At 34.6% G+C, this 26,245-nt stretch overlaps 1 protein-coding gene across 1 annotated transcript in view; it reads left to right on the top strand.

Moving 5' to 3' along the window:
* LOC132749810 (gamma-tubulin complex component 5-like) overlaps positions 1 to 24,471 on the top strand; it is a 40,394-nt gene extending 15,923 nt beyond the window's left edge. The window contains exons 5-21 of the mRNA XM_060739713.1: positions 826 to 937; positions 1,159 to 1,303; positions 2,215 to 2,304; positions 3,313 to 3,469; positions 7,142 to 7,280; positions 8,126 to 8,379; positions 9,750 to 9,865; positions 10,796 to 11,052; positions 12,494 to 12,740; positions 13,462 to 13,624; positions 14,392 to 14,454; positions 15,301 to 15,477; positions 18,056 to 18,176; positions 19,716 to 19,873; positions 20,513 to 20,727; positions 22,137 to 22,237; positions 23,103 to 24,471. Of these exons, the coding sequence (XP_060595696.1) occupies positions 826 to 937; positions 1,159 to 1,303; positions 2,215 to 2,304; positions 3,313 to 3,469; positions 7,142 to 7,280; positions 8,126 to 8,379; positions 9,750 to 9,865; positions 10,796 to 11,052; positions 12,494 to 12,740; positions 13,462 to 13,624; positions 14,392 to 14,454; positions 15,301 to 15,477; positions 18,056 to 18,176; positions 19,716 to 19,873; positions 20,513 to 20,727; positions 22,137 to 22,237; positions 23,103 to 23,146 (2,559 nt within the window). The 3' untranslated portion in view covers positions 23,147 to 24,471. The remainder of the gene's footprint in view (positions 1 to 825; positions 938 to 1,158; positions 1,304 to 2,214; positions 2,305 to 3,312; positions 3,470 to 7,141; positions 7,281 to 8,125; positions 8,380 to 9,749; positions 9,866 to 10,795; positions 11,053 to 12,493; positions 12,741 to 13,461; positions 13,625 to 14,391; positions 14,455 to 15,300; positions 15,478 to 18,055; positions 18,177 to 19,715; positions 19,874 to 20,512; positions 20,728 to 22,136; positions 22,238 to 23,102) is intronic.
* Positions 24,472 to 26,245: the final 1,774 nt, after the last annotated feature.

Below are 26,245 nucleotides of genomic sequence, written 5' to 3'. Positions count from 1 at the left end.
GCTAAGATATTTAGCATGAAACATGTTCTGATAAGTGTCTACCAAGTTTGTTCAAATAAAAGCCCTGGGGTCAAAATTGACCCCGCCCGGGGGGGTCATTGATTTTTCCCTATATATGCATATAGTAAAAACTTAAAAATCTTCTTTTAAAGAACTCAAAGAGCTATAAAGATATTTAGCATCAAACATGTTCTAATAGGTGTCTACCAAGTTTGTTCAAATAAAAGCCCTGGGGTCAAAATTGGCCCCGCCCCGGGGGTCATTGATTTTCCTTATATGTGTATAGCAAAAACTTAAAAAATCTTTTTTTGAAAAAAACCCAAATAGCTAGAGTTAAGATATTAAGCATGAAACATCTTTTAGTGAGTGTCTACAAAGTTTGTTCAAATAAAAAGACCTGGGGTCAAAATTGGCCCTGCCCCGGGGTCATTGATTTTCCTTATATGTGTATAGCAAAAACTTAAAATCTTCTTTGAAAAAACCCAAATAGCTAGAGTTTAGATATTAAGCATGAAACATATTCTAGTAAGTGTCTACAAAGTTTGTTCAAATAAAAACCCTGGGGTCATAACTGGCCCGGCCCCAGGCGTGTCATTGTTTTTAACTATATGTGTATAGTAAAAACTTTAAAAAAATCTTTTAAATAGCCCAATGAGCTAGAGCTTAGATGTTTAGCATGAAACATTTTCTTATGGGTGTCTACCAAGTTTGTGCAAATAAAAGCCCTGGGGGTTGGGGCGGCCTATATACAGGTGAGCGACCTCAGGGCCATCATGGCCCTCTTGTTTGAAATGGATTTCATTCCATTTTATTTACTTTATCCAGGATTGGACTGAAGATGAAGATAGTGAAGAAGAGCAGGTAGGAAGAGTTACTGCCCCTAGCAATGATCAGTCATTTGATAACAGACAGACTGTGACGCCGTATATTGTCTCAGGTATGTAAAAGTTACTGCCCCTTACAAGAATTGTACATTTGTTTAAAGCAGACTGTGACACCATATATTGCCTCAGAGGTATGTAAGAGTTATTGCCCCTTACAGTAATCAAGGCTTAATATACATACTATCGGTAGCAAAGTTTCTGCACAAGTTTATTCAAACGGATAATTGTCATTGTTGACTTTGAAATGATGATTTATGTATTTAATTATTTTTAGATTCAAGCACTGTTCATGAGGTGGAGCCAAGAGAAACGGAGGATTTTGATTGGCTGTCGAGAAATTTGATAGCACAGTATTGGAAAGGAGAGAAACTGGATGTGGAGACAGGAAAATACAGGTCCTGTCAGCTCAACAACAACTGGTATTCTAAATCATTACTTTCTAGCAAGCATAATAACTTTCCTAGGTCATTTATACCAAATCAGACAGCATGTGCTATCTATGATAATTCATTTTTATGTTCCCAGAAGGGTTTAGCATATAGTCGCCGCTTTGTTTGCCCGTCCGTCTGTTCACACTACCAAATATAGATAGGGGGCTATCTAACTGTAAATTGAACAATAGAGAACAATAGAATTTATTCCGTAACAATAGAATAAGGGGCCATGGCCCTCTATTTAACAAAAGAAATAACAATAGAAATGGCTCTTTATCCCTATTCGGTCCGTCAGACGTCCGTCTGTCTGTCTGCTTTTTGTCCGGGGCATAACTTTGAAACCACAAGAGGTATCAAAATGAAACTTTAGCAGTAGATACATGTAGATCTTATTGGGTATATGTGCAGTGCACAAGAACCGTAACTCTGCTTTGACTAATTTTTGTGTTATTGCCCTTTGTTCAATTTTACACTTTGAACTTTGTCTGGGACATTACTGTGAAACTACAAGAGGTATTAACAAGAAACTCACTTGGTAGATAGATCTCATTGAGTAGAAGTAAAGTGCAAAGAACAGCAACTCTGCCTTACCTTACTTTGGAATTATCGCACTTAAAGATTTCTGCGGGACATAACTACAAAATGTATATTTTTGTGTTTCCAAAACCTATTCAGGGAGCATCACCCGGTTCAGCTGGCAAAGTTATGCCCCTTTTTTACTTTTTTGTGTGTCATAGGCTGGAATGGAATATTCTACTATTGATCTTGTCACAGACAGGTCCTATAGGTTTCTAGGTTGCGATATACACTTTTAGACAATCTTTCAGGCCAATTTTATGAAAGACTTACTATCTTTTGCGTGTAAGTGTATTTACCTATGTTATTTTACCACTCAGGGAGGCATACAAAGAAAGAATCAACCCACTGCATGGAGACGGGAATAAATTGGTAGTCACTGAAAATGTACTTCTGAGGGAAGTGATATGGTAAATTTTCTTCTGTAATCTAATTCGATGACACTAGTTATATACTTGAATGGATGCCGTTTTTATGTAACCTATTAAGGGAAGTTGGGGGGTGGGGTCATGTAGAATTTCTATCTGTCCTGTCCTGCTGTACGACAGTGGACTAACAAAACAGTGGAATGTAGGGGCATCTGTGTCCATTTCTAGTTTCAATAACCTTCTGTATGTTTTTCCATTTAAAATGACCTGGTTGACCTATGTAAGAAATCATTTACTATTTTTCTCAAGTTTTGCTGGAGGATGGCCACTTTAAAGGTCAAATATGCAATATTGAAATCGTAATATGAAAGTGTATAAAGCTATGTATTTGCCAAAACAATTAGATATAACTGCAGAATATTTCATTTCCGAAACGTTTAGTTCTGGTTACGTAAATTTTCATGTATATTAAATTACTTAGACATTGTTAGTGACACAATAATTAGGTCACAAAAACAGCATACATGTAACATACATTTTATAAATTTTAAATTTTTATAAAATATTTCATCAGTAACAGGGTTTTCATTTTTATCTGAGGCAAAAGATGTCCTAACAATAACAATTGAATTGGCTAAAGGTCAAGGGGGAAATTTCAATCTACAGGCTGAAAATACAGTCATTTTTAATAGCATTTCAACCAATGATATTGATTGCCAATCTGTTATTAATGAAATAGATAAATGCAGAATCCTTAAAGAAAGCCCAACACGGAAAAATTGAAAATGTTGCAGGCTCGGTTTGATTGAGCCTGTTCATGGACGGTACTGGAAAGTGCAAGTTACCGTCCACGCCCCCTAGCACCGGCTTAAGCAGAATTCAACATTTAAACATCAAATAGTAAAATTTTGAATTTAGAAACATCCGCAGATGTGTTCTACAGCGGTTATCATGGAACCTTCAAAACCATGCAAGATATAATCTTTATACACTTAATAGAAAAAACAAGAGGAAACTTAATAAAGACACGAATCTGTATACATTATACAGGATGTTGATGGGAATATCCAACCTGTACCTCATTGAATTTAATGGACGGTTCTTTGTACCAAAGCACGAGGTTTGTGTACCACATTTGTCGGAGGAATCCCTACATACATGCCTTACACAGTTCACCAGATACGGTGCCTACATACAAATTCTACAGGTAATTGTGGTGTACATTTTTCTTTGGGATTTTTGGGGGGTGGGGGGATTGGGAGTTTTTCCCCCAATATTTAGCTCAACTATTTGAAGAATAGGGAGTGCTTATGTACTCAGCCAAGTGTTAATTTTTTTCGTGCAAATTAGTATCTACAAAACTACTTAAGGGAAAGGGTTGAAACTTCACACACTGATTTGAGAGTATAATAGGAGGTCACTTTCCAATACCCATAACTCTAACATGGATTTTGAAAGAATTATGGCCCTTTTTGACCTTATAAAATTCTACATTATCCAGGCTCTTTTTAGCTCACCTGTCACAAAGTGACAGGGTGAGCTTTTGTGATCGCTTTTCGTCCGGCGTCCGTCCGTCCGTCCGTCGTCCGTCCGTCGTCCGTCCGTCCGTAAACTTTTACTTTAAATGACATCTCCTCATAAACCACTAAGCCAATTTCATCCAAACTTCACAGGAATGTTCCTTTGGTGATCACCTTTAAAAATTGTTCAAAGAATTTAATTCCATGCAGAACTCTGGTTGCCATGGCAACCGAAAGAAAAAACTTTAAATATCTTCTTTTAAAAAACCATAAGAGCTAGAGCTTAGATATTTGGCATGAAACATCTTCTAGTGAGTGTCTACCAAGTTTGTTCAAATAAAAGCCCTGGGGTCAAAATTGGCCCCGCCCTGGGGGGTCATTGATTTTCCCTATATGCATATAGTAAAAACTTAAAAAATCTTCTTTTAAAGAACTCAAAGAGCTAGAGCTTAGATATTTGGCATGAAACATCTTCTAGTGAGTGTCTACCAAGTTTGTTCAAATTAAAGCCCTGGGGTCAAAATTGGCCCCGCCCCGGGGGGTCATTGATTTTCCCTATATGCATATAGTAAAAACTTAAAAAATCTTCTTTTAAAGAACCCAAAGAGCTAGAGCTAAGATATTTAGCATGAAACATGTTCTAATGGGTGTCTACCAAGTTTGTTCAAATAAAAGCCCTGGGGTCAAAATTGGCCCCGCCCCGGGGGGTCATTGATTTTCCCTATATGCATATAGTAAAAACTTAAAAAATCTTCTTTTAAAGAACTCAAAGAGCTAGAGCTTAGATATTTGGCATGAAACATCTTCTAGTGAGTGTCTACCAAGTTTGTTCAAATAAAAGCCCTGGGGTCAAAATTGGCCCCGCCCCGGGGGGTCATTGATTTTCCCTATATGCATATTGTAAAAACTTAAAAAATCTTCTTTTAAAGAACTCAAAGAGCTAGAGCTAAGATATTTAGCATCAAACATGTTCTAATAGGTGTCTACCAAGTTTCTTCAAATAAAAGCCCTGGGGTCAAAATTGGCCCCGCCCCGGGGGTCATTGATTTTCTTTATATGTGTTTAGCAAAAACTTTAAATCTTCTTTGAAAAAACCCAAATAGCTAGAGTTTAGATATTAAGCATGAAACATCTTCTAGTAAGTGTCTACAAAGTTTGTTCAAATAAAAGCCCTGGGGTCAAAACTGGCCCGGCCCCAGGGGTGTCATTGTTTTTAACTATATGTGTATAGTAAAAACTTAAAAAAAATCTTCTTTTAAAAAGCCCAATGAGCTAGAGCTTAGATGTTTAGCATGAAACATCTTCTTATGGGTGTCTACCAAGTTTGTGCAAATAAAAGCCCTTGGGTTAGATTGGCCCTGCAATGTTGGGGGGGGGGGGTGTTGGGGGGGCCTATATACAGGTGAGCGACCTCAGGGCCATCATGGCCCTCTTTTTTACTATTAGCAGCTCTTGTTTTCATTATTCAATACAATTATTTATATCCAATATAGAAGTGCTGAGTTATTAGATATGTTTTGCTCTCCAGAGACCATGGAGTGTGTTCAAAATAAACTACTCTGATAAGTCAATTTCCTTTGCCAATCCGCACTTTTTAAGACATATTCAAAACAAATGTTATTAATATACATGTATGTGACATCTATTGTAGCATATTTGTTTGAACTAAATTGATTTCTTAAAAATGTTGCCTGCAGGGTCTATTTTTTCTATTCCAATATGTTTATTTGTGAATGATTTAGGGACATCATGCGTATTTCCCGTGCATTATAATATATGCATGCAAGCAATTGTTAATCATTTATTATTATATACCTCTCTGCATTTGAATACAGATTAGAAAATATCATTATGTCTTGCCAGAAAACTGTACCACTGTGTTCACAAAGGATATTGATTTATCCTTTGAGTCTGTCTTTATTTGATATTACTATAACAGGTCATAGGAGCTCAGTCTCTTCAATGAGTTTATTATTTTGATTTTTTACCTGGTCTTTTTCGAAGAATTATGATCGCTGCAGAGAAGGTGGAGTTGTCGTGCAAGAACTTTTAAAGTAGCTTGTAATCCAAACATTAGGAAAGTTATCAATATGAAACTTGGTATGGTTGCTTATCATGACAAGGTGCAGTTGTTAAACTAGGGGAATAATTCTGAAAGCTTTATTTTGGGAGTTATGCCCCTTTTTGTCCCTTAGAATTTTTATCAAAAAGTCACCTTATAATATGTTGGTATGACATAAAACCCAACCAGCCAGAAAAAAACCGGTACTGCTTTGTTCCAGGAAGATGACTTGAAAGTAATTTATATAAAAATGAACATGATTCATAATTATGTATAGATAAATATGGGTAATGTTTAAAGATCCTGTAACACAATTTTTTTCCATTAAACATTATTTATGAAGATATTACTGAATTTAACATTACATGTAAATAAAGGGAGGTAATTAGAAATTTATTTTCTAAAAAGATTTATTTTCTATAAAGTCTAAGTCAAATTTTTCAGTAAGAAATGAATGCATATATTTTAATGATTACATATAATATGTACACAAATATTTGTAGTACATATCTTACATATTCTTCGATGTTTGAAAATTGTTTTATAAGCATAATTATATACATATATATAAAATTTCACTTAAGTGTGGTATACAAGGGGCCTCCGTGGCCGAGTGGTTAAAGTGGCTGACTTGAGATCACCGGTCCCTCACCGCTGTAGGTTCGATTCTCACTCTTTCATGTGAGGAAGCCATCCAGCTGGCTTATGGAAGGTCGGTGGTTCTACCCAGGCGCCCGCTCGTGCCTGAAATAATGCCTGGAGGGGCACTTGGGGTCTTCCTCCACCAATAAAGAAATCTGGGCGTGATGCTCCAGGATGTCCCGACTTGAGTGTACGGTTGTCCATATGGGCTTTCCGGCAGCGACCTTAAATAAACGCATCAAAAAAAAAGAAGAAAAAAAGTGGTATATAACCTCAATTATAACATACAGGATCTACAAATATATCAACAGCAATCATTTGATGATAAAATGTTGCATTTCTCTATTCTAGATGACAAACCATTGCCTTTGATTGATTGATTGATTGATTGATTGATTGATCAATGGATTTCTTTATCTTTGCTTAGTTTGAAGTTTTTAGATATACATGTATAATGCAGTCATTTTTGTCCACTTAATATGGAAGAGACCTTAGCCTTCTGATTTTGAGAAAAATTAATGCTAACATTGCTAATGTCAGGGTTTTTGTTTTTTTGTGGAAATTGCTTTTAAAGGAAATTTCCATTGGAAAATTGTCTTTTCTAGGCCCCTGTTATATGACGTGAAATTACTGTAATGATTTTGTATTTATTCAGAACTTTGTTGAAGACTGTAGTCATGGTAACAGGTCAGATATATGTCAGACCTACCAATCGTTCGCCAGTACAGTTGCTGATTTTCTACGTGATCTGAAGACACAACTATCTAAGATTGAGCAGAAACTTATTAAACAAGGTTTGTACATTTACTTATATAAGTACCAAAAACAGCAAAAATATTTAGAAAGCTTTACATGATATGATATTTCTTGTAGATTCTACATTCTAAGTTTTGGGGCATCCCTGGCTGAGTGGTAAGGTAGTTGACTTCATACCACTTGCCCTCACTGCTGTAGGTTCAAATCTCGGCAGGGAGTTTAGATTCTTTCTAGCTATCCAGTTAGCTGAAGGAAAGTCAGTTGTTCTACTTAGGTGCCTGTTCATGCCTGAAATAAAGCACAGAAGGGCACCATAGGTCTTCTTTGCCAGTAAAGCTGGAAAGTTGCCATGTGATATTTTGACACAATTCTGTGGTGGTGGGATGGTAAATTCCAAGCAAAAAAATCCTACATTCTAACACACTTCACTCTATTCCCTTATCAAACAGTCAAATGCATTATTACACAATATATACACAGCATAAAAAGAATGCTTACACATCATATGATGTCAGATATGACGTTAATAAACCAAACAACATCGGAAAAAAAAATTATGCTCAATGTAGTTCAATAAATTTTCATCATTTCAATAAATATACATGTAGATTATTTTTGAATAATAGTGAAATGATGCACAGTTTATTCTTTCAAATGCTTTGTATTTTATCACAATCACCTTTGTGAGACCTATGGACCTTTGTGATTATTTTCTTGCTCATATTAACTCAAAACCGTGCATTCTTCTACAACAATGCACTCAAAATTGATATCTATTTCTTCAGCTTCTTTTCTGATAGATTAGGACAATTGCTTTCAGTCTTAAGGGTGTTAAGGTGCATCTGTTTGTGTTTAACAATATTCTTGATGTTTTTCTTTTTAGAGGAAGTTTTGACTTTACTCACAGTTGCCAGGGATATTGAGCCGTTGATGCACAAAGTTGGTATAATATGTCTGGTGTACATGCGTGGAATACACCAAGGAAAACAGTATAAACTGGCAAGCCAGAAAGCTACATTACTATTGACAACGTTATATAATACGCTACTTAGTTGTGATATACTGTTTGTAACACCTCTGTTGGACGGAGAGTACATCGACCTAAATTTTGGACAGAAATATAATGCCACTGATCTGGTAAGGATGATAATTTACTGTTTGATTTATGTATGAATCTAAAGGATTCAACACACAACTTTTACTGGACTACATACCATATTCTTTCCATTTTACAATCCTTCATCCCTCGAAATAAGCGTCCCCGACCTCCACAACATTTTCAAGACGAAAAAAACATATAGATTATAATCCAAAATGATAGAGAATAAAAAAAGGAAAAAATATTTTTATTTAAAAAATAATTAATGACACTCAAGTAATGTCGGATTATTAAAAAATATAATCCTGTATTGAATTATCAATTATTATAACATAATAATGAATAATGATTTTTACAATTGATCGGTACATGTATCTTCTATAAACATATTTTAAAGCACATTATTATACATGTAGTTCTAATTAGCGCCCCTTCCCCTTTTGAAAAAGTACAATACGGTATTGATAAAGCATAAAGGACAAATAAATGTCACATAATGTCATGTGGAAATATACCACAGACATACATACTTATTGAACAAAAAAAAATAAAATTGTGTCTGGTAAGGATTGGTGATTACATGTATATAAATTGCATTGGAAATCTAAAACACAGTTTTTAATGCTAAATATCAAGTCCATTCATATATTCTGTCATATATTGAGTTGAGGGCTTAGAGCGAAACTGGTCCATCTTGATATAGAAATAAAAACAGATAGACCAGCATAGGATCAGACACTTATATAAAATCAGACAAGACATAGTTTACACACAATTTATTTAAGCTGAATGGTGTAGGGAATCTATAAGCTTATAGACACACTCTCAAATCGAGTTAACTAGTACTGAGCTATGTTGCTCAAGAAAACGATGACTCGACCCTCATGGGATTTAAACCCATACAGCTAGTATTCTTTAAATTTACTAGCCATAATTATGTGTTAACCACTTGACCATGCCATCATAACCAGACCTAAGACTGTTGTCTTCTAAATTTAAGTAGTACAACAATCAGGTTTTAACAGTAATACTCCCCCTTGTGGCTGAGAGGTTGTCTTTAAGGGTTTAGGCATCATAATTGCAGCCACCGTTTATCTCTGCATAATCATAAGAGGCAACTCTTAGCTCCAGCAGATGAGGTTGTTTGACCTCCAGTGTTGCTTTAAGTTTGTAACACATGAGGTTATCTGAATTCATCTTTTCTATTCTACTTTCGTCTAAGAACATGTATAAGATAATGAATGAAAAATGTAAGAATCAACAAAAAAAAGCAATATTGTTCTACTTTGTTATCATGACTTCTGTGTCTCGAGATACTGCCCCACTGTAGTGAATTAAATCCATAAGTATTAACAAAAATTTAATAATGTATATGTAAATTATAAAAAAGAAAGGTATATATTTACAGTTGAAGTTGTTACTGCCCATGTGGATACAGACCTGTCGTCCATACATTAACATCATAGACACTTGGATATCACACGGTTATCTCACTGACCCATATCATGAGTTCATCATTCAGAGGTTAAATTTTTTCAGTTCAGTTTAGCTACTAAAAATGCTTTTCAATCTCTATTCAGTTAAGTAACTGCAAATTCTTCGGAATTCAACTTTGTTATCATGACCATGTTAAATGAATTATCTTCTCCAATTTATATTGGCTACTGCGTTAGTAACGTAATGGATTATGCAAAGGAAAACCACGATATATTGACACTTTGTCAACATTCTTTCTTGAATTTAGATGTCAGTAATAATGAATTTACACATTAAAACTAACTAGAGCAGTATTTACCGCTTACTTGAAATTATGTTCCATTCATTTCATTTGACCATCTGGATGTCAGTGGCTTTAAAAATTATTTTCGATTCAGTTTTGTTATTAAAAATTCTTTTCAATTCAGTTTAGTCACCTAAAATTCTTATCAATTATGTTTAGTTACAGTTTAGTTACTACAATTTTTTCATAATTCAGTTTATTTACTAAAAATGGTTCTCAATTCAGTTTAGTCACTAAAAATTCTTTTCAATTCAGTTAAGTTACTAAACATTCTTCTCTATTCAGTTCAGTTACTAAAATTAATCTGAATTCAGTTTAGTTACAAATAATGCTTCTCAATACAGTTTAGTTACTAAAAATTCATTTCAATTCAGTTTAGTTATTTAAATGTTTTCACAATTCAGTTTGGTTACTAAAAATTCTTCAATTAAAATTCAAAACTATTTTTTTTTTAATTTTGTTGAATTACTTTTTACATGGTTCTTATAAAAATTGTCGATCATTTATATGTTAGATGAATGGATATATCTGTTTTATTGGTAGCAAAAAGGTTTAATTAAAGCTCTTATTTATCAATATTAAATAACACCCTTTTCCTAAATTCCTGAGACATATCATTGAAGAAAATTTTGACCGATATATTATAAAATTAAAATTCTATTCTTTGTTTTTAGGAACAAAGAAATCGGAACTCTTGATGAAACATTTTGGGAGAAATCCTTTGCCTTCCACACTATGGTTAAAGACCCTGATAAATCTAGAAGTACTCCGGACAAAAAGGTGCAGGAATACGATACAATGGACTGGGCACCCAAATTTTTACAGCCAGTGCTGCAGCAAACAGTGCTAACAGGAAAATCAATGGAAATGTTAGAAGGACTTGGGAAATTAGCAGAATATGATGGGAAAGGATTTTCTGATCATTTGAATGGTACATTCCATTAACACTATTGACACAATCTTAATTTGAGCCGTGTCATGACAAAACCAACATAATGCATTTGCGACCAGCATGGATCCAGATCAGCCTGCGCATCCACGCAGTCTGATCAGGATCCATGCTGTTCGCTATCAGTTTCTCTACTTGTCATAAATTTTGGTAAGCGAACAGCATGGATCCTGATCACAATCGCACTATGTTGGTTTTGTCGTGTCGCGGCTCCTTTGTTGTTATAAAACAGAGACAGGTCATAATTATGATGAATGTGATATCTATGTACTTTTATACACGAATATTAGCTCTGAATGTAGGTTAAAATTTAAGAGATAGTGAAAAGTGTGCTTTATTCCAATGTGTGTGTGCTATTGAAAATGTATTTTGTAATTTTTAGCTTGACTATTTGAAGAATATCGAGAGCTATTTTGCTCACTCCGATTTCGGAGTCTCACTTTAGTTAAGTTTTCGCAAGCAGGCTGGTATCTTCAAAACTACTGAATGGAATGGGTTTAAACTTCTCAAACTAATTTGAGAGCATAATAAAAGGTCACTGGCCATGGTCCATAACTCTAATATGGATTTTAAGAGAATGATGACCCTTTTTGAACTTAGAAAATTGTTCATTATCTAGGCTCTTGTTTTACTATCAAGCACTGAGAATAGTCAAGCACACTGTTTGCAGTCCTACCAACAGCTCTTTTCAAATGACTGGTTTCAGGATAATAATTTGTTGCAATGACTAATCAAATTCATGACCCTTGGTTTTACAGTCCAACAGTTTGCCACAGGGATGAATACTGTATGTGTATTTGAATTGGCGGAAGCAAATTTTCGTGGGAAGGTCCATTTTAGGGGTCTATACAAATATTTGGGCTATTTTGCATTTGCAGAGGTGACTGCTGAAAATCATGAACTCGGAAAATCATAAATTTGCGTAGTGAATTGACTGCTGTTTAAACTGTGCCTGTAACATTCAGTTCTGTATATAAATTAATTTGCTTGTGTATTATTGTTTGACTGATATGATTATCAGATTTCTTGAATGTGTACATACATATTTCTATTGCATCAAGCTAATTGTTTAACAGTTTGCGTCATAAACATCTGGCACCTGATCTGATCAGATTATATTTTGTTTTTCTAGGAACTAGGAAAACAGAGCACAATTACTCATTATTTTCATAAAATCGTACGTAATGAAAGCATATAAACACACTGATATATACATTGTTCTACAGAAGCGCAAAATTAGGGCAATTAAGAAGTAATCTGTTTAGAAATATTCATGCTTAACATGAATTCGCGGATCGAATGTCACCGCAAAGATCGCAAAAATTTTAAGCCCACTAACATTTCTACACATACAGTACTTATTGATAGGCAAATATTTTGGGTCAAATCTTGCCATATGCTATTCCTTTATTTTACGTTTCAGAATTTAAAGAAACTCACTTATATGACAAGTTTATCTCCTCCTTGCTTACTCTTCTTGGGACTAAAACTGATTCTAACACTGAAGAGGAAACAAGGGAGAAAACTCCAAGTGAACCAGTATTCTCCCCTGAAATTGAAGTTCAAATGAAGGAAAAGGGAATACATGATAGTTTCTTGAAAATGCATTTTGAAAACCTAATGAAACAAGACTCAGATCCACATCGTATCATAGAAGAAAACTTTGCTATGTAAGTTTGTTTATTTGTTTGTAAGTATGTTTGTCTGCAACATATGAACATTATTGTGAACTTTAGTGTCTACAGTGCCGGGTATATTTAATTTCCTCTTGAACCATAGCTGAGTGGTAGCAACAACAGACTCTACCCATACCACAAGTGCACACCTAAGATCAGGTGGCACATCCATGCCCTCTAATATAGTCTGCACTGTCTGTGCATTATTCGGTTAGTACTTATTTTGAAATTTTCCCTAAAAATTGTTAACGGTTTTGTCCAGTTCAAAAGACTGACAAGTCCTTTTAAGATATTTAGCACCATAGGGGTTATAAAAACGTAATTTGTACTTTTTCTGTCCAAAAATGGTATTGTATGCTTTCGAAACTTAAAGGGATTCCACTGAGAGTTTTTTTACAGGACTAGAAATAATTTTTCAAGATAAATGGTCCATTTGATGTAGGTCTGGACCAATAACTTGTATGCAAAATTTCAGATTAATCACTCACTCTGTTTTTCTTTTTTAGAATAATTCTTATTATGCTAATTGAGAAAGATAACCAAAAATTAAAAAAGCATTGCAACACTTTTCACTCAAATTGGGCTAAAAATAGCTCAAAAATATGTTACTGTCTGAAGATAACAGAAATAAACATATAAAAAGTGAACGATATTTATTTTCTGCATTTCCTAGGAACTTATATTTTACATTTTAAATATCAAATTCTTCTTTCAGGAAAATGGATTCTTTGAACATGGATAATCTTCAACCTGTGGAGTTGATCTTACAGGAATGTTTATATCCTCATGTTCGTAAACAATATGAAAAAGTCTGCCTGAAGTTAGTTGACACCCTGAAAACTGAGTATCACCTGATAGATTACTTCAAGGCTATGAGGGTAAGTGAGGGTTATTTCAGGGCTATGAGGGTAAATGAGGGTTATTTCAATGCTATGAGGGTAAATGAGGGTCATTTTACGCTATGAGGGTATGTGAGGATTTCAAGGTTATGAGTGTAAGTGAGGGTTATTTCAGGGCTATGAGGGTAAATGAGGGTTATTTCAATGCTATGAGGGTAAATGAGGGTCATTTTACGCTATGAGGGTATGTGAGGATTTCAAGGTTATGAGTGTAAGTGAGGGTTATTTCAGGGCTATGAGGGTAAATGAGGGTTATTTCAATGCTATGAGGGTAAATGAGGGTCATTTTACGCTATAAGGGTATGTGAGGATTTCAAGGTTATGAGTGTAAGTGAGGAACTCATGAGGGTAAGCGAGGGCTATTTCAAGGCTATGAGTGTGAGGATATTTTTTCCAAGGCTATGAGGGTAAGTGAGGGCTATTTCAAGGCTATGAGTGAAAGCAAGGGTTATTTCAAGGCTATGAGGGAAAGTGAGAGTTACTGTAAGTCTATGCCCTGTGAAGGTTTATTTACTACTCAATGATAAGGTGTCCTTGGCTGAGTGGTTACAGCTTGTTGACTTCAAACCACTTGCCCCTCACTGCTGTAGGTTTGAATCCCGCCAGAGACTTTTGATTCTTTCATGTGAGGAAGCTATTTACTCTGCTGATTATACATATGATACATTGTATTATTTTTATCAATAATTGAAATACTTTTGGAAAATTTGTATATTCTAATTAATTCACTTTTACTTATTTTTCAGAGATTTTTCTTGATGGGAGCTGGTGATACAATGTTCATCTTTTATACAGAGATCTTTGATAAGGTAAGTCCGACAGAACAAAATAGAATAATAATATTAAGATTGCAGCTTGATATTTTTTTAACTACTAAAGATATTCATTTGGGGCATCACTTTTGTATTTCGAATAATTATTGTCGGCCACCGTATAGACCCATGAAGAAGTCACCTCAGTGCAGTAACAAGTTCACTCCTATTAAACTATATATAGAGTTAACTTGTTACTTGACAAAGGTGATTAAGTATGTATTTTGACACAACTTTTAACTACTTCTGAACTAAGTAAACTCAATCTGATAAGAGATTGTAATATATGACATCCAGTATGATATCCCAATGTGTTTTTTTTCAAGCTTACGGCCTGGTACAAACAGAGTTATAATGAAATAACTTCACAGAGTGCACTACCCTTCACAATGGATAAGTCGGCCTGTTACATTTATTTTAAAGGTTATTTGCACCCCTCGGATTAGCTGGGGAAACCAAAATATTCTTAATTCCAGAGTAAGTCTATTGTAGGTTACTTTCTCCAAGACCCATGAAAATTGAAATTATTGTACACCTTTGTTACCGCAATTATACCTGGAGAAGAACTTGCACACAATTTTATATCACTAAAATAAATAGATCCGAACAAGGAAGCTGAACAAGTCAATTCAAGAAATTCAGAGGGTCACAGGTTAAAGCTGTGTAAAAGTTCCATCTCTTTAGTCAAAATATATTGACCTGCCAAATTCCGCGATACTTTTGTTCTGTGTCAGAATCTCGTAGAGGGGAGTTTAATTGCCCATATACAAAATAGCACAATATCTCATCGTGTAGAACTATTAGTTGGGCTACCATCCATGTACAAACATTTTCTATTTTTAGATCAGATTACACGAGCACTGGAAAGACACAACAACAGTGACATGGGCATTACATGAGGCATTAGATAGACATTTCCCTGATGAGGTGGCAAGGATAGCTGTGATAGTTGATACCAGTGAAGATGACAAGGAATCTCAACCCATTAATGTGACCAATTGTCTCAAACTTCAGTATCATGTATGTACATGTATATCTAAAGAAAAATATCTGTCTCAGATTTATGAATAATTATAAAAAATCCAAAATTGTCAGACCAATTGGAATGATCGTAAAGATAAAGTTTATTTGATTTATTTATTTTTTTATTTAATAATTTGATATACCCGGAAGGTTTTTTTTTGTGCAAAGTGGATTTCAGTACCAAATATTTTTAGCTCACCTGTCACTTTGTGACAGGGTGAGCTTTTGTGATCGCTTTTCGTCCGTCGTCCGTCCGTTGTCCGTCGTCTGTAAACTTTTACTTTAAATGACATCTCCTCATAAACCACTAAGCCAATTTCATCCAAACTTCACAGGAATGTTCTTTTGGTGGTCACCTTTGAAAATTGTTCAAAGAATTTAATTCCATGCAGAACTCTGGTTGCCATGGCAACCAAAAGAAAAAACTTTAAATATCTTCTTCTAAAAAACCCAAAGAGCTAAAGCTAAGATATTTGGCATGAAACATCTTCTAGTGAGTGTCTACCAAGTTTGTTCAAATAAAAGCCCTGGGGTCAAAATTGGCCCCGCCCCAGGGGGTCATTGATTTTCCCTATATGTATATAGTAAAAACTTAAAAATCTTCTTTTAAAGAACCCAAAGAGCTAGAGCTTAGGTGTTTAGCATGAAACATGTTCTAATTGGTGTCTACCAAGTTTGTTCAAATAAAAGCCCTGGGGTGAAAATTGGCCCCACCCCAGGGGGTCATTGATTTTCCCTATATGTATATAGTAAAAACTTAAAAAATCTTCTTTTAAAGAACCCAAGGAGCTAGAGCTAAGATGTTAAGCATGAAACATGTTCTAATGGATGTCTACCAAGTTTGTTCAAATAAGAGCCCTGGGATCAAAATTGGCCCTGCCCCAGGGGGTCATTGATTTTCCCTATATGTATATAGTAAAAACTTAAAAAACTTCTTCGAAAAAACCTGAATAGTTAGAGTTTAGATATTAAGCATGAAACATTTTCTAGTAAGTGTCTACAAAGATTGTTCAAATAAAAGCCCTGGGGTCAAAACTGGCCCTGCCCCAGGGGTGTTATTGTTTTTAAATATATGTGTAAAGAAAAAACTTAAAAAATCTTCTTTTAAAAAACCCAACGAGCTAGACCTTAGATGTTTAGCATGAAACATCTTCTAATGGGTGTCTACCAAGTTTGTTCAAATAAAAGGCCTGGTCAAATAAAAGCCCTGGGGTTTAAACTGGCCCCGCTCAGTGGGGGCCTATATACAGGTGAGCGACTTCAGGGCCATCATGGCCCTCTTGTTTACATGTAGAGGTGATCACATAGACATGATAATGTAGAGATGATAAGATACACCTGATCATGTAGAGATGATCACATAGACATGATCATGTAGAGATGATCTTATAGTAATGATCATGTAGAGATGATAAGATAGACCTGATCATGTAGAGATGATCTTATAGTAATGATCATGTAGAGATGATAAGATAGACCTGATCATGTAGAGATGATCTTATAGTAATGATCATGTAGAGATGATCACATAGACATGATCATGTAGAGATGATCACATAGACATGATCATGTAGAGATGATCACATAGACATGATTATGTAGAGATGATCACATAGACATGATCATGTAGAGATGATAAGATAGACCTGATCATGTAGAGATGATCACATAGACATGATCATGTAGAGATGATCACATAGTAATGGTCATGTAAACTATTTTTAACTTAAAAGCTTTGATAGGAATTTTGTCTTTATTTTAATGTTATATGTAATATACCTGATTGAGATACTATAGTTTTTAGCTCACCTGTCACTTTGTGACAGGGTGAGCTTTTGTGATCGCTTTTCGTCCGGCGTCCGTCCGTAAACTTTTACTTTAAATGACATCTCCTCATAAACCACTAAGCCAATTTCATCCAAACTTCACAGGAATGTTCCTTTAGTGATCACCTTTGAAAATTGTTCAAAGAATTTAATTCCATGCAGAACTCTGGTTGCCATGGCAAACAAAAGAAAAAACTTTAAATATCTTCTTCTAAGAAACCCAAAGAGCTAGAGCTTAGATATTTGGCATGAAACAACTTCTAGTGAGTGTCTACCAAGTTTGTTCAAATAAAAGCCCTGGGGTCAAAATTGGCCCCGCCCCAGGGGTTCATTGATTTTCCCTATAGGTATATAGTAAAAACTTAAAAAATCTTCTTCTAAAAAACCCGAATAGCTAGAGTGTAGATATTAAGCATGAAACATCTTCTAGTAAGTGCCTACAAAGATTGTTCAAATAAAAGCCCTGGGGTCAAAACTGGCCCTGCCCCTGCCCCAGGGGTGTTATTGTTTTTAGATATATGTGTAAAGAAAAAACTTAAAAAACTTCTTTTAAAAAAATCCAACGAGCTAGACCTTTGATGTCTAGCATGAAACATCTTCTAATGGGTGTCTACCAAGTTTGTTCAAATAAAAGCCATGGGGTTTAAACTGGCCCCGCTCCAGGGGGCCTATATACAGGTGAGCAACTTCAGGGCCATCATGGCCCTCTTGTTTGTTAAAGCCTTGATATTTTAGGATTGATATTGTAGATACCCAGCCCAGTAGATGTTGTGATCAATGAGAGATGCCAGGAGATATATAATCATATATTCAGCTTTCTGCTTCAAGTCAAACGTGCCAAATATTGTCTTGATGAACTTAGATTTTATGGTAAGTTGTCTTAAATATTCACTGATTGAACTTAGATTTTATGGTAAGTTGTCTTTTGAACTTAGGTCTATGGTAAGTTGTCTGAAATATTGTCTTGATAAACTTTGATTTTTAGGTAAGTTGTTTGAAATATTGTCTTGATAAACTTTGATTTTTAGGTAAGTTGTCTTAAATATTGTCATGATAAACTTAGATTTTATGGTAAGTTGTCTTAAATATTGTCTTGATGAACTTAGTTTTTATGGTAAGTTGTCTTAAATATTGTCCTGATGAACTTAGATTTTATGGTAAGTTGTCTTAAATATTGTCATGATAAACTTAGATTTTATGGTAAGTTGACTGAAATATTGTCTTGATGAACTTAGTTTTTATGGTGAGTTGTCTGAAATATTGTCTTTAAAAACTTACATGTTATGGTATATTGTCTGTCATCACAAAACCTGCCGTCTTTAAACAACATCTCTTAAAACTACGTTCCTTGGAATGATCCTCAGGTGACCCTCAACAAATGTTTCTAGCATGAAACAGAACATTTTGTTCCCTAAAAATAACTGGCCATTAGAAGCAAAATTTGCCCTTAATTGATAAAAGTCACCCCCCCCCCTCCTTCCTCCACCCCTATTTTTGTATCATTTAGTTACAGTAGACATATCTTTGTTTTCTTTGTTATTGAAATCTTTTTTGTTTGTACAATACCCAGATCTTCGATATTTGGCATGTAGCATAAACTTGTGGTTCTTTGTAAACATTTAGTTATGCAGTTGTAGATAAAAATGACACATCCAGTGTAATATTAATAATATCTGTCATATGTTACGGTTCAGATTGGAATATTCGTCCCAAATGGGCGGGTTCCCAAGGGACAGATATTCCGATCCAATCCATAAGCATATGTCAGATTTTTTTTCTTGCATATTCTACCATATTCCATCATATTTTAGATTATTTAAAACAATTTTCCATGGAAATTTATGTCAATACAACGTAGCTATTTTCTTACAACAGCATATGAAATTATAACTTCATTCATAACGGCGAAATAACACCATCCTAAGAGTGCCATTGTATAACATGCGACTCATCTGGCACCCCCCCCCCCCTGCCAGATGAAATTTGTGACATGGATAAAACTAAGGGAAACACCAGTCTGATAAGCAAGAAAATTACTTCTGTGTTGAAAAATTGTGTCGTTTTCTAACTTTCAGTCTCAGGTGAGCATCGTGGTTCTCTTGCTATTTAACTTATGTTGCCTAGCAGATAAATATGTATTGCACATTGAAGCTGCACTCATTTATCTTCTATTTATTGACGTAAAAGTAAACACCACATTTAGCATATCACAATTATAGTAGCAGAGTTCTTTATTCTGCTAGGTAACGTGTACTAGTAAACAACATTAATTATTTTGTTTTCCTTATCCTTTATTAAAGAGAAACAAAAATAGCTTCTTTGAATAACAATGTACTACGTGAGTAGGGTCATGTTTTATTTGTTTTGCTATTTCTTTGAAATGTTTAACCTATTTTCCATGTGTTTTAGATCTAGCGAAGGAAAGCGTCCTGTCGGCAACAGATAGACTGTTTCAGTCTCAGAGTACGGACAACATCCCACGGTCAGCTAAAATCCACAGAATGCATCTTCTTAGAATGAAGCTGATCAACTTTGTGAATAGTCTGCACAACTATATTATGACAAGGGTATGCCATGTTGTTTTTTTTTAACTAACTTGTAAACCTTCTTGGTTTTATTCGATCAAATTCTGAAAATTAACTTACTTTTGTGAAAGTGTTAATCCAGGCCATTTCTTAAACACGATAATTGACAATGTATTGTTTGTCTGTAATCCTAACACATTGAATATTTTCATGCTCTAAAAGAAGGAAAAGCCTGTCACTTTGAATAAAAAATTTTTAGTATGAGATAGAACTTAAAAAAATCACCAAAAAACAGTTTAATAACTTTGAGGCCAATACATTGTAGCATGATGGAGTAGTTTTGAGACAGAACTCAGACAAAAATATTATAATCTAGAGTGAGCTATAGCAATACAAAAATATTTAATATATTAAAATGTTTGAAAACTAAGAAAAACACACTTTTCTTAATGGAGACTAGAACATTCCACGTCTTTATATATATAGCTATGTTTTAATAGATTTCAATAAATTGAACAATTCCCTGCAGATTCTGGTACTTCGGCCGATTCCGGTTTGTCGACTTCATTAAAGGAATTAAATTTCAATGATGCAACATAGGTTTCATAAGTGATGAAACTGTATGGTTCTATAAATAGACATGATGTAATATATATAGATATACATGTATTTCATTTGTAGATTTTACACAGTATTGGATTAGAGTTCACTCATGATTTACGGGAAGCGAAGGATCTTGATGAGATCATTGAGATACATGCGGGATATATTCGTAAAATACACGAGCGATGTCTACTGCATAAAAAAAATACATTCCTAAAAGAAGCCGTGCTGAAGGTTTTGAATTTATCCCTGAGGTTTCAGAAAGAATGGGATTGTGGGATTGATAATATAAGGTTAGACTTTATTTTTGGATAATACTGATTACTCTTTCGAAACGTTCTTGAAAACAGGTTTGTTCTTATGAGCCGTTTGAAGTGAATTTAGGCCTTTAAAAATATTAATATGTAATGCTACTTTGGTTTGACCAAGTCTTTGAATTTGTTTAAAGGCCCGTTATACCCCAGAGAATATCTTGTTTCTATTTCACAAAATCTTTTTGTTTTTGATGTTCTTTTATAGTTTGCAAAAAAATAACTCATTGGCCAATTATATGAACTATTTTCTTTCTTCTGTGGCGTTTAAAAGTGGAAAATGTCATGATATTTGTGTTTATAAAGAATTCAGTCCATACGTCAATGGTTGACGAAAAGTGTTTTGCCGTTTGCGAAGATTTTCCTACTGATTCATCAGACATTTTGGCGAAATATTCAATTTGATGACATTAAAAAGATCAAGAACAATAGTTATCATCACAAAAAAAAAATTGATGTTTTTTTTGTTGACAAAGTGTTATAAGACATTTTAAGTTGTGCTATTTTTAGTAACAGATCGATAAGGAAAATGTCGGACGTAGGTAGAATGGGACTCATTGAAGCGTGAAAGATATTATCAATTTATTTTGATTCAGTGGACAATTTAATAGACAAGCTCCCCTAATTTTGCTACATTTGGCCTGTGATGTTTCATTTTTTTTTTTAAATAGGAGTGAATATCCTGTATATGTATGAATATGTAAAGAAGTATTGCACAGGGAGTGTGAGATAAGCCCATGTTAGATAAGATTTTCCAGCATGGCTATTTTTTTAGCAATATTAATTGATAGTAAGAAAGAGACTGATCAAACTGCTTGAGTATGTAGACCGGTCTTGCTCTATACTTGGCGGCCATGGCTAATCATTATTGGTTCCAGTCGGCAAAGTGTAAAGTTTTGTTATTCTATGGGCATGTGGTGGGTTTTTTGTAATTAACCACCCAGATCACGGCAAGAAGCCATTTTGAATTCCCCAGAGTACAGTTCACCACTGCATCATTCCTGGGCAGGCTGTCACGCAGTTAACCTGTACTTGTGCCTACACTTGTGCAAGGACATGATATTACTTCTGTACATGCCAGAGCAGAGGTACGGTGAAAATGACCGTAGAAATCATTTCATGATCAATCAAGTGACCTGCGCCATCTGGGAATCAAACTCGGGTCGCCTGATTCACAGTCCAACGCTCTTACAATTGAGATAACTGTACGGTACCCATGACTTTCACACATTGACGTCTGTTATAGCACCAAGCCCTTTGAGTTTTCACTTGCTACCTTTACAACAATATGCCAATTTTGGATTCTTCACACTATTCATAAAACATAATATGCTTATACAATTATCACTTTATTCAAACATACATGTACATTGATTATTGATTTTTTCCAGTATGATTCAGATAGAGGACACGGAAATGGAATTTTCCCGATGTATACAATTTCTACGATCCTTCCTTAGTTCTGTTATACAGCGTGGATCTTTTCCTCACTGTAAGTTTATTTTTCTCGTAATATTTCTAGGGCTTACTAATTTTTTCAAGTGAATACTGTATAAGTGGTTAAATTAGCTATTTGAAAATGTTGGCAAATTTAGCAAATTGATGAAAATCACTAAAATTTCCTCAAGTGTAAATATCAGTCAACCTGTCATTAAATTCTACCACTGCTTGACTTGCTAATCATTAATGTTCCCTCACGCAAAATGTCTGAACTTTTTGATATACAGAAATATCTGCTTGTGCAGTAAGACCTTTGCTTGATCCTGTATGGCTGGTTAGTTTATGAACTGATAGTGCTTCCGCCTAACTCCATCTGGCGTACAGTGATGCATACACTTGTTCTCTGTGATTATCTAACATGATGGGCATAGATCCCAGGTCTAATAGCTCTGAGACACCTTTTTACAGAGTAATGTCCCTTTTCTTATTAAATAGTTAGGTGCATTGTCTAAAGGACAGCTGTTGTTACTCTTGACAGGGACTTTGGATTCTTTTGTATGAAGAAGTATCCAGCTAGCTTAAGGAACGTTGAATGGTTCTACTCAGGTGACTGTTTGTGCCTGAACTAATGCATGAAGAGGCACCAGTAAAGCTAAAAAGTTGCCATGTGACCTAAAGTTTGAGAACCATACATAAGTCCTTTTTTTATATGATAGAGCTAAGTTTTGTATAATCAGGAAATGATTAGAACCATGTTAAATGCTTGTTAAAATTTACTCTGTAAGGGACTTTTAAAGGAATCAGCTTGCTTGATAGATTGTTGATTATAGGTTTATAAATAATATTTTACAGGTATATATTATATATCATTAATTGATATATTATATCATTATTATCATATTTATATATATTTACAGTGGAGGCATTAGCTTTTGGTTTGGAGAATTTGATACCAAGATAGCGCAATGCGAATTCAAGACAAGTGGGTCAAGTGTGTACAATGAAAAGACGCCATGCTGTCACATGAGATATGGGTACAGCTTGGCTATAAAGCTACTCTTGTTACAGTATATTTATTGATACTTATGTGGTGGATAAAACATTACAAAAATTAGAGACATATATGGAGTATAAATTATATTTAAAAAACCCTAAATTATTACATGAATATTTGTAAAAAGCCATGTTTGTTTGAATGAAATCCCATATTAAAATGTCACCGCAAACTAACAGAATGTTGGGTGGTTCCACCCAGGTGCCTGATAGTGTGCAAGGTCTGGGAGCCTGAAGTATAGAAGAAAAGTCACTAATTGACTTCTAGTATTGGTTCCACTTGACAAAAAACCGTACCATGATATATACAGTAAAGCCTGTAAACAGAGGCCATCCAAAGGAGAGAGACTGAACATGGCATTTATAGACAAGTGGTCTTTATTTGGAGGTTATCATGTTCTAGGGTTGGTCAAAACTGTCCTTTATTTACAGGGTGGTCTGTATTCAGAGGTGGTATTTAACACGGGTTTGACTGTAATCCATAAAGCTGAATTTTGCAGTGTTATTCTGATAGTACATTTGTTTTTATCTTTCTAACAAATTTTCACATTTGATATTTACTTCAGGTGATAATTATGCTTCTAAATGTTCTAAACCAGTGATTACTGGTCACATTGTTTAACACATATCTGCCCTTTTCACAGAATAGAAGAAAAAACAAATCTATTTCTGAGGCTCAATGTCCCTTTAAACATATTTATATCTAAAGGCTCATTGTGCCTTTAAATATTCTGATTTAAGGCTACATGTATATGCAAACATTATTCATATCTAGCTGTTCAATAGTCCTCACTACAAATATTGAATATTGCTTTTGCATTGTTAAAGCTGCATGCCTCCAGATTAGCCAAAATATTTCAAGACAAACAAACGTGGGAAAACATATTCAGATTGTAAGAAAAGTTAAAAGATTCAATATTCAAGTTATAATTAATATCTTATTGCGATTTATGACTGATTTTGCAGTATTTGTCATCATATTTTTACTGTACTACTAACACAGTAAGGGCTTTTTTTGCATATTTTGACCTAATTTTGGTAATATACATGAACTGTAGGTGCCATTAGCAATGTGCAAATTACTTTCTTTGTTCACTTCACAATATTTTACTTTTAAATACATTTGGAAATAAGGATGAATCTGGAGGTGTGCTGTTTTAAGTAACTATATTTATGTTTCAAGCTTATCTTTGTGTATGTTAAGTTTAAATAAATAAAATCAAATAAAAAATGACGAAATTCTTGTGTTGATTGAAGTAATTTAAAACTGTTGATTCATGAAGGGCATATTTTAATTAGTGGCAACAACTCAATTTTACCATGATTTGCACGTGAAGTACATGTATAATATACCGTTTTAAAGATTATTAATTTTTCTAACCAACAGTCTGATTTCGCACGATTTGCACGTGCAATAAAATTTTAGCAGGTAATTTATATACATGTGGTTTCGTATACTGGTTATAAACATGGCTGAGTTGCATTGTGATTTGAGAGGAACAATGAGCCTATTGCAAAATTTCGTTAGTTATTGGGTAAATGCGCGTCAGAAATAAAAACGGATCTAGATTTAGTTTATGGAGAAAATGCCATTCCTATGTGGGTGTCAATGTAAGGAAGGAAGAAAGATCTAATGCTAAGGATGATCCCCGCCCTGGACGGCCAATTTCCGCTACCTCTGAAAAAGAGATCGGCACTGCCAAAGCCATAGTTGATGAAGATGCAAGATATACCGTTGAAGAGGTAAGCTTAGTGTGTCATATGTGGTTTCCATCTTGAAAGAAAAGTTAAAGTTTATAAAACGCTTAATTGGTTAGTGTTCATTAGTTGCGCCGTTCTTGACCAATTTAGTTTTGTAAATGCTCTAATAAACACTAACATATACCTGGGGACAAGCAACTAGAGACTAGATAATCAGTCTTATCGCCACATCAGCGTTGTTTGTGCCGTGTGGAGGCTGTAAAAAGTCGCTCCGTACATTCAATCAGAGATGTTATATTTCCGATCCTTAAAGATCGTTCAGCACGACATTATTGTTGTGCCTAAAGTATTTTTAGTTTTTAACTTTTCGGCAGTTTCTAGTTGGGTGGTTCCAATATTCCTTCTTGAATAATGTTGAATCAACCTTAAGATATTTGCTGCTTTTTATCTTTGTCTTTTGATGTCTTATCTGTAATATGCAGGCTTCATAACCTCTGATCCTCTTTCGAAATTCCATTTTATTTAGTTCCGGCCTTTTGCTTTCTCGTTTAGGGCACAAGCTCTTTTTTACTTGCGGACCATACGCCGCTTTTCATGGAATGGCACTACTATGTCACATTGAAGGTTCTATGATAACCGCCATATAAACACATATTATGATGTTTCTAAATTCAAAATTTCACCATTTCCGTGTTCAATTCTGCTTAAGCCGGTGCTAGGGGAGGTGGACGGTAGTTTGCACTTGACAGTACCGTCCATAAACAGGCTCAATCAAACCGAGCCTGCAACATTTTCAATTCTGTCGTTTTGGCCTTTCCTTTGGGATTCTTATTTTCTCTATTTTATGTTGGCGTCCAATTGAGAGTCATCCAATAGTTGAGCGTACTGCTGTTTAGATACTATATATATTTATATCGTTATAAATATACACAAAAACATCTAAGTGCTAAATTACTGTCAAAATGCTACGCCAGTTGGTTTATGTTTCACTTTTTACACTATGTACTTCGGACAAAAAATGATCAATTAGACCTGGGACAGAAAGATAACCAGATTATACTAAAATGGCGTCATGTGCGCGTGTTTGGACCTAAATATAACGCGGCGCTAATCGCCAGTAGATTTTTCCATTTACGTATATTATGTCCCAGCGAACACGTAAAAGCGTTTCTTTATGACAGTACCAAAAAGTGCACATTTTATTGTTCACAATTGCCATTTTATACAAAAGTGAATTTGTGACTATATAATACACACTCTTGCAAGTTGATATTATGGTAAAATGTACATGTCTCAACGTTACATT

Source organism: Ruditapes philippinarum, unplaced genomic scaffold (assembly GCF_026571515.1).
Source record: "Ruditapes philippinarum isolate M1 unplaced genomic scaffold, ASM2657151v2 ctg1954_1_1_1_1, whole genome shotgun sequence".
In the NCBI taxonomy this organism is placed as follows: Eukaryota; Metazoa; Mollusca; class Bivalvia; order Venerida; family Veneridae; genus Ruditapes; species Ruditapes philippinarum.
This window is presented reverse-complemented; position numbering and strand designations above follow the sequence as displayed.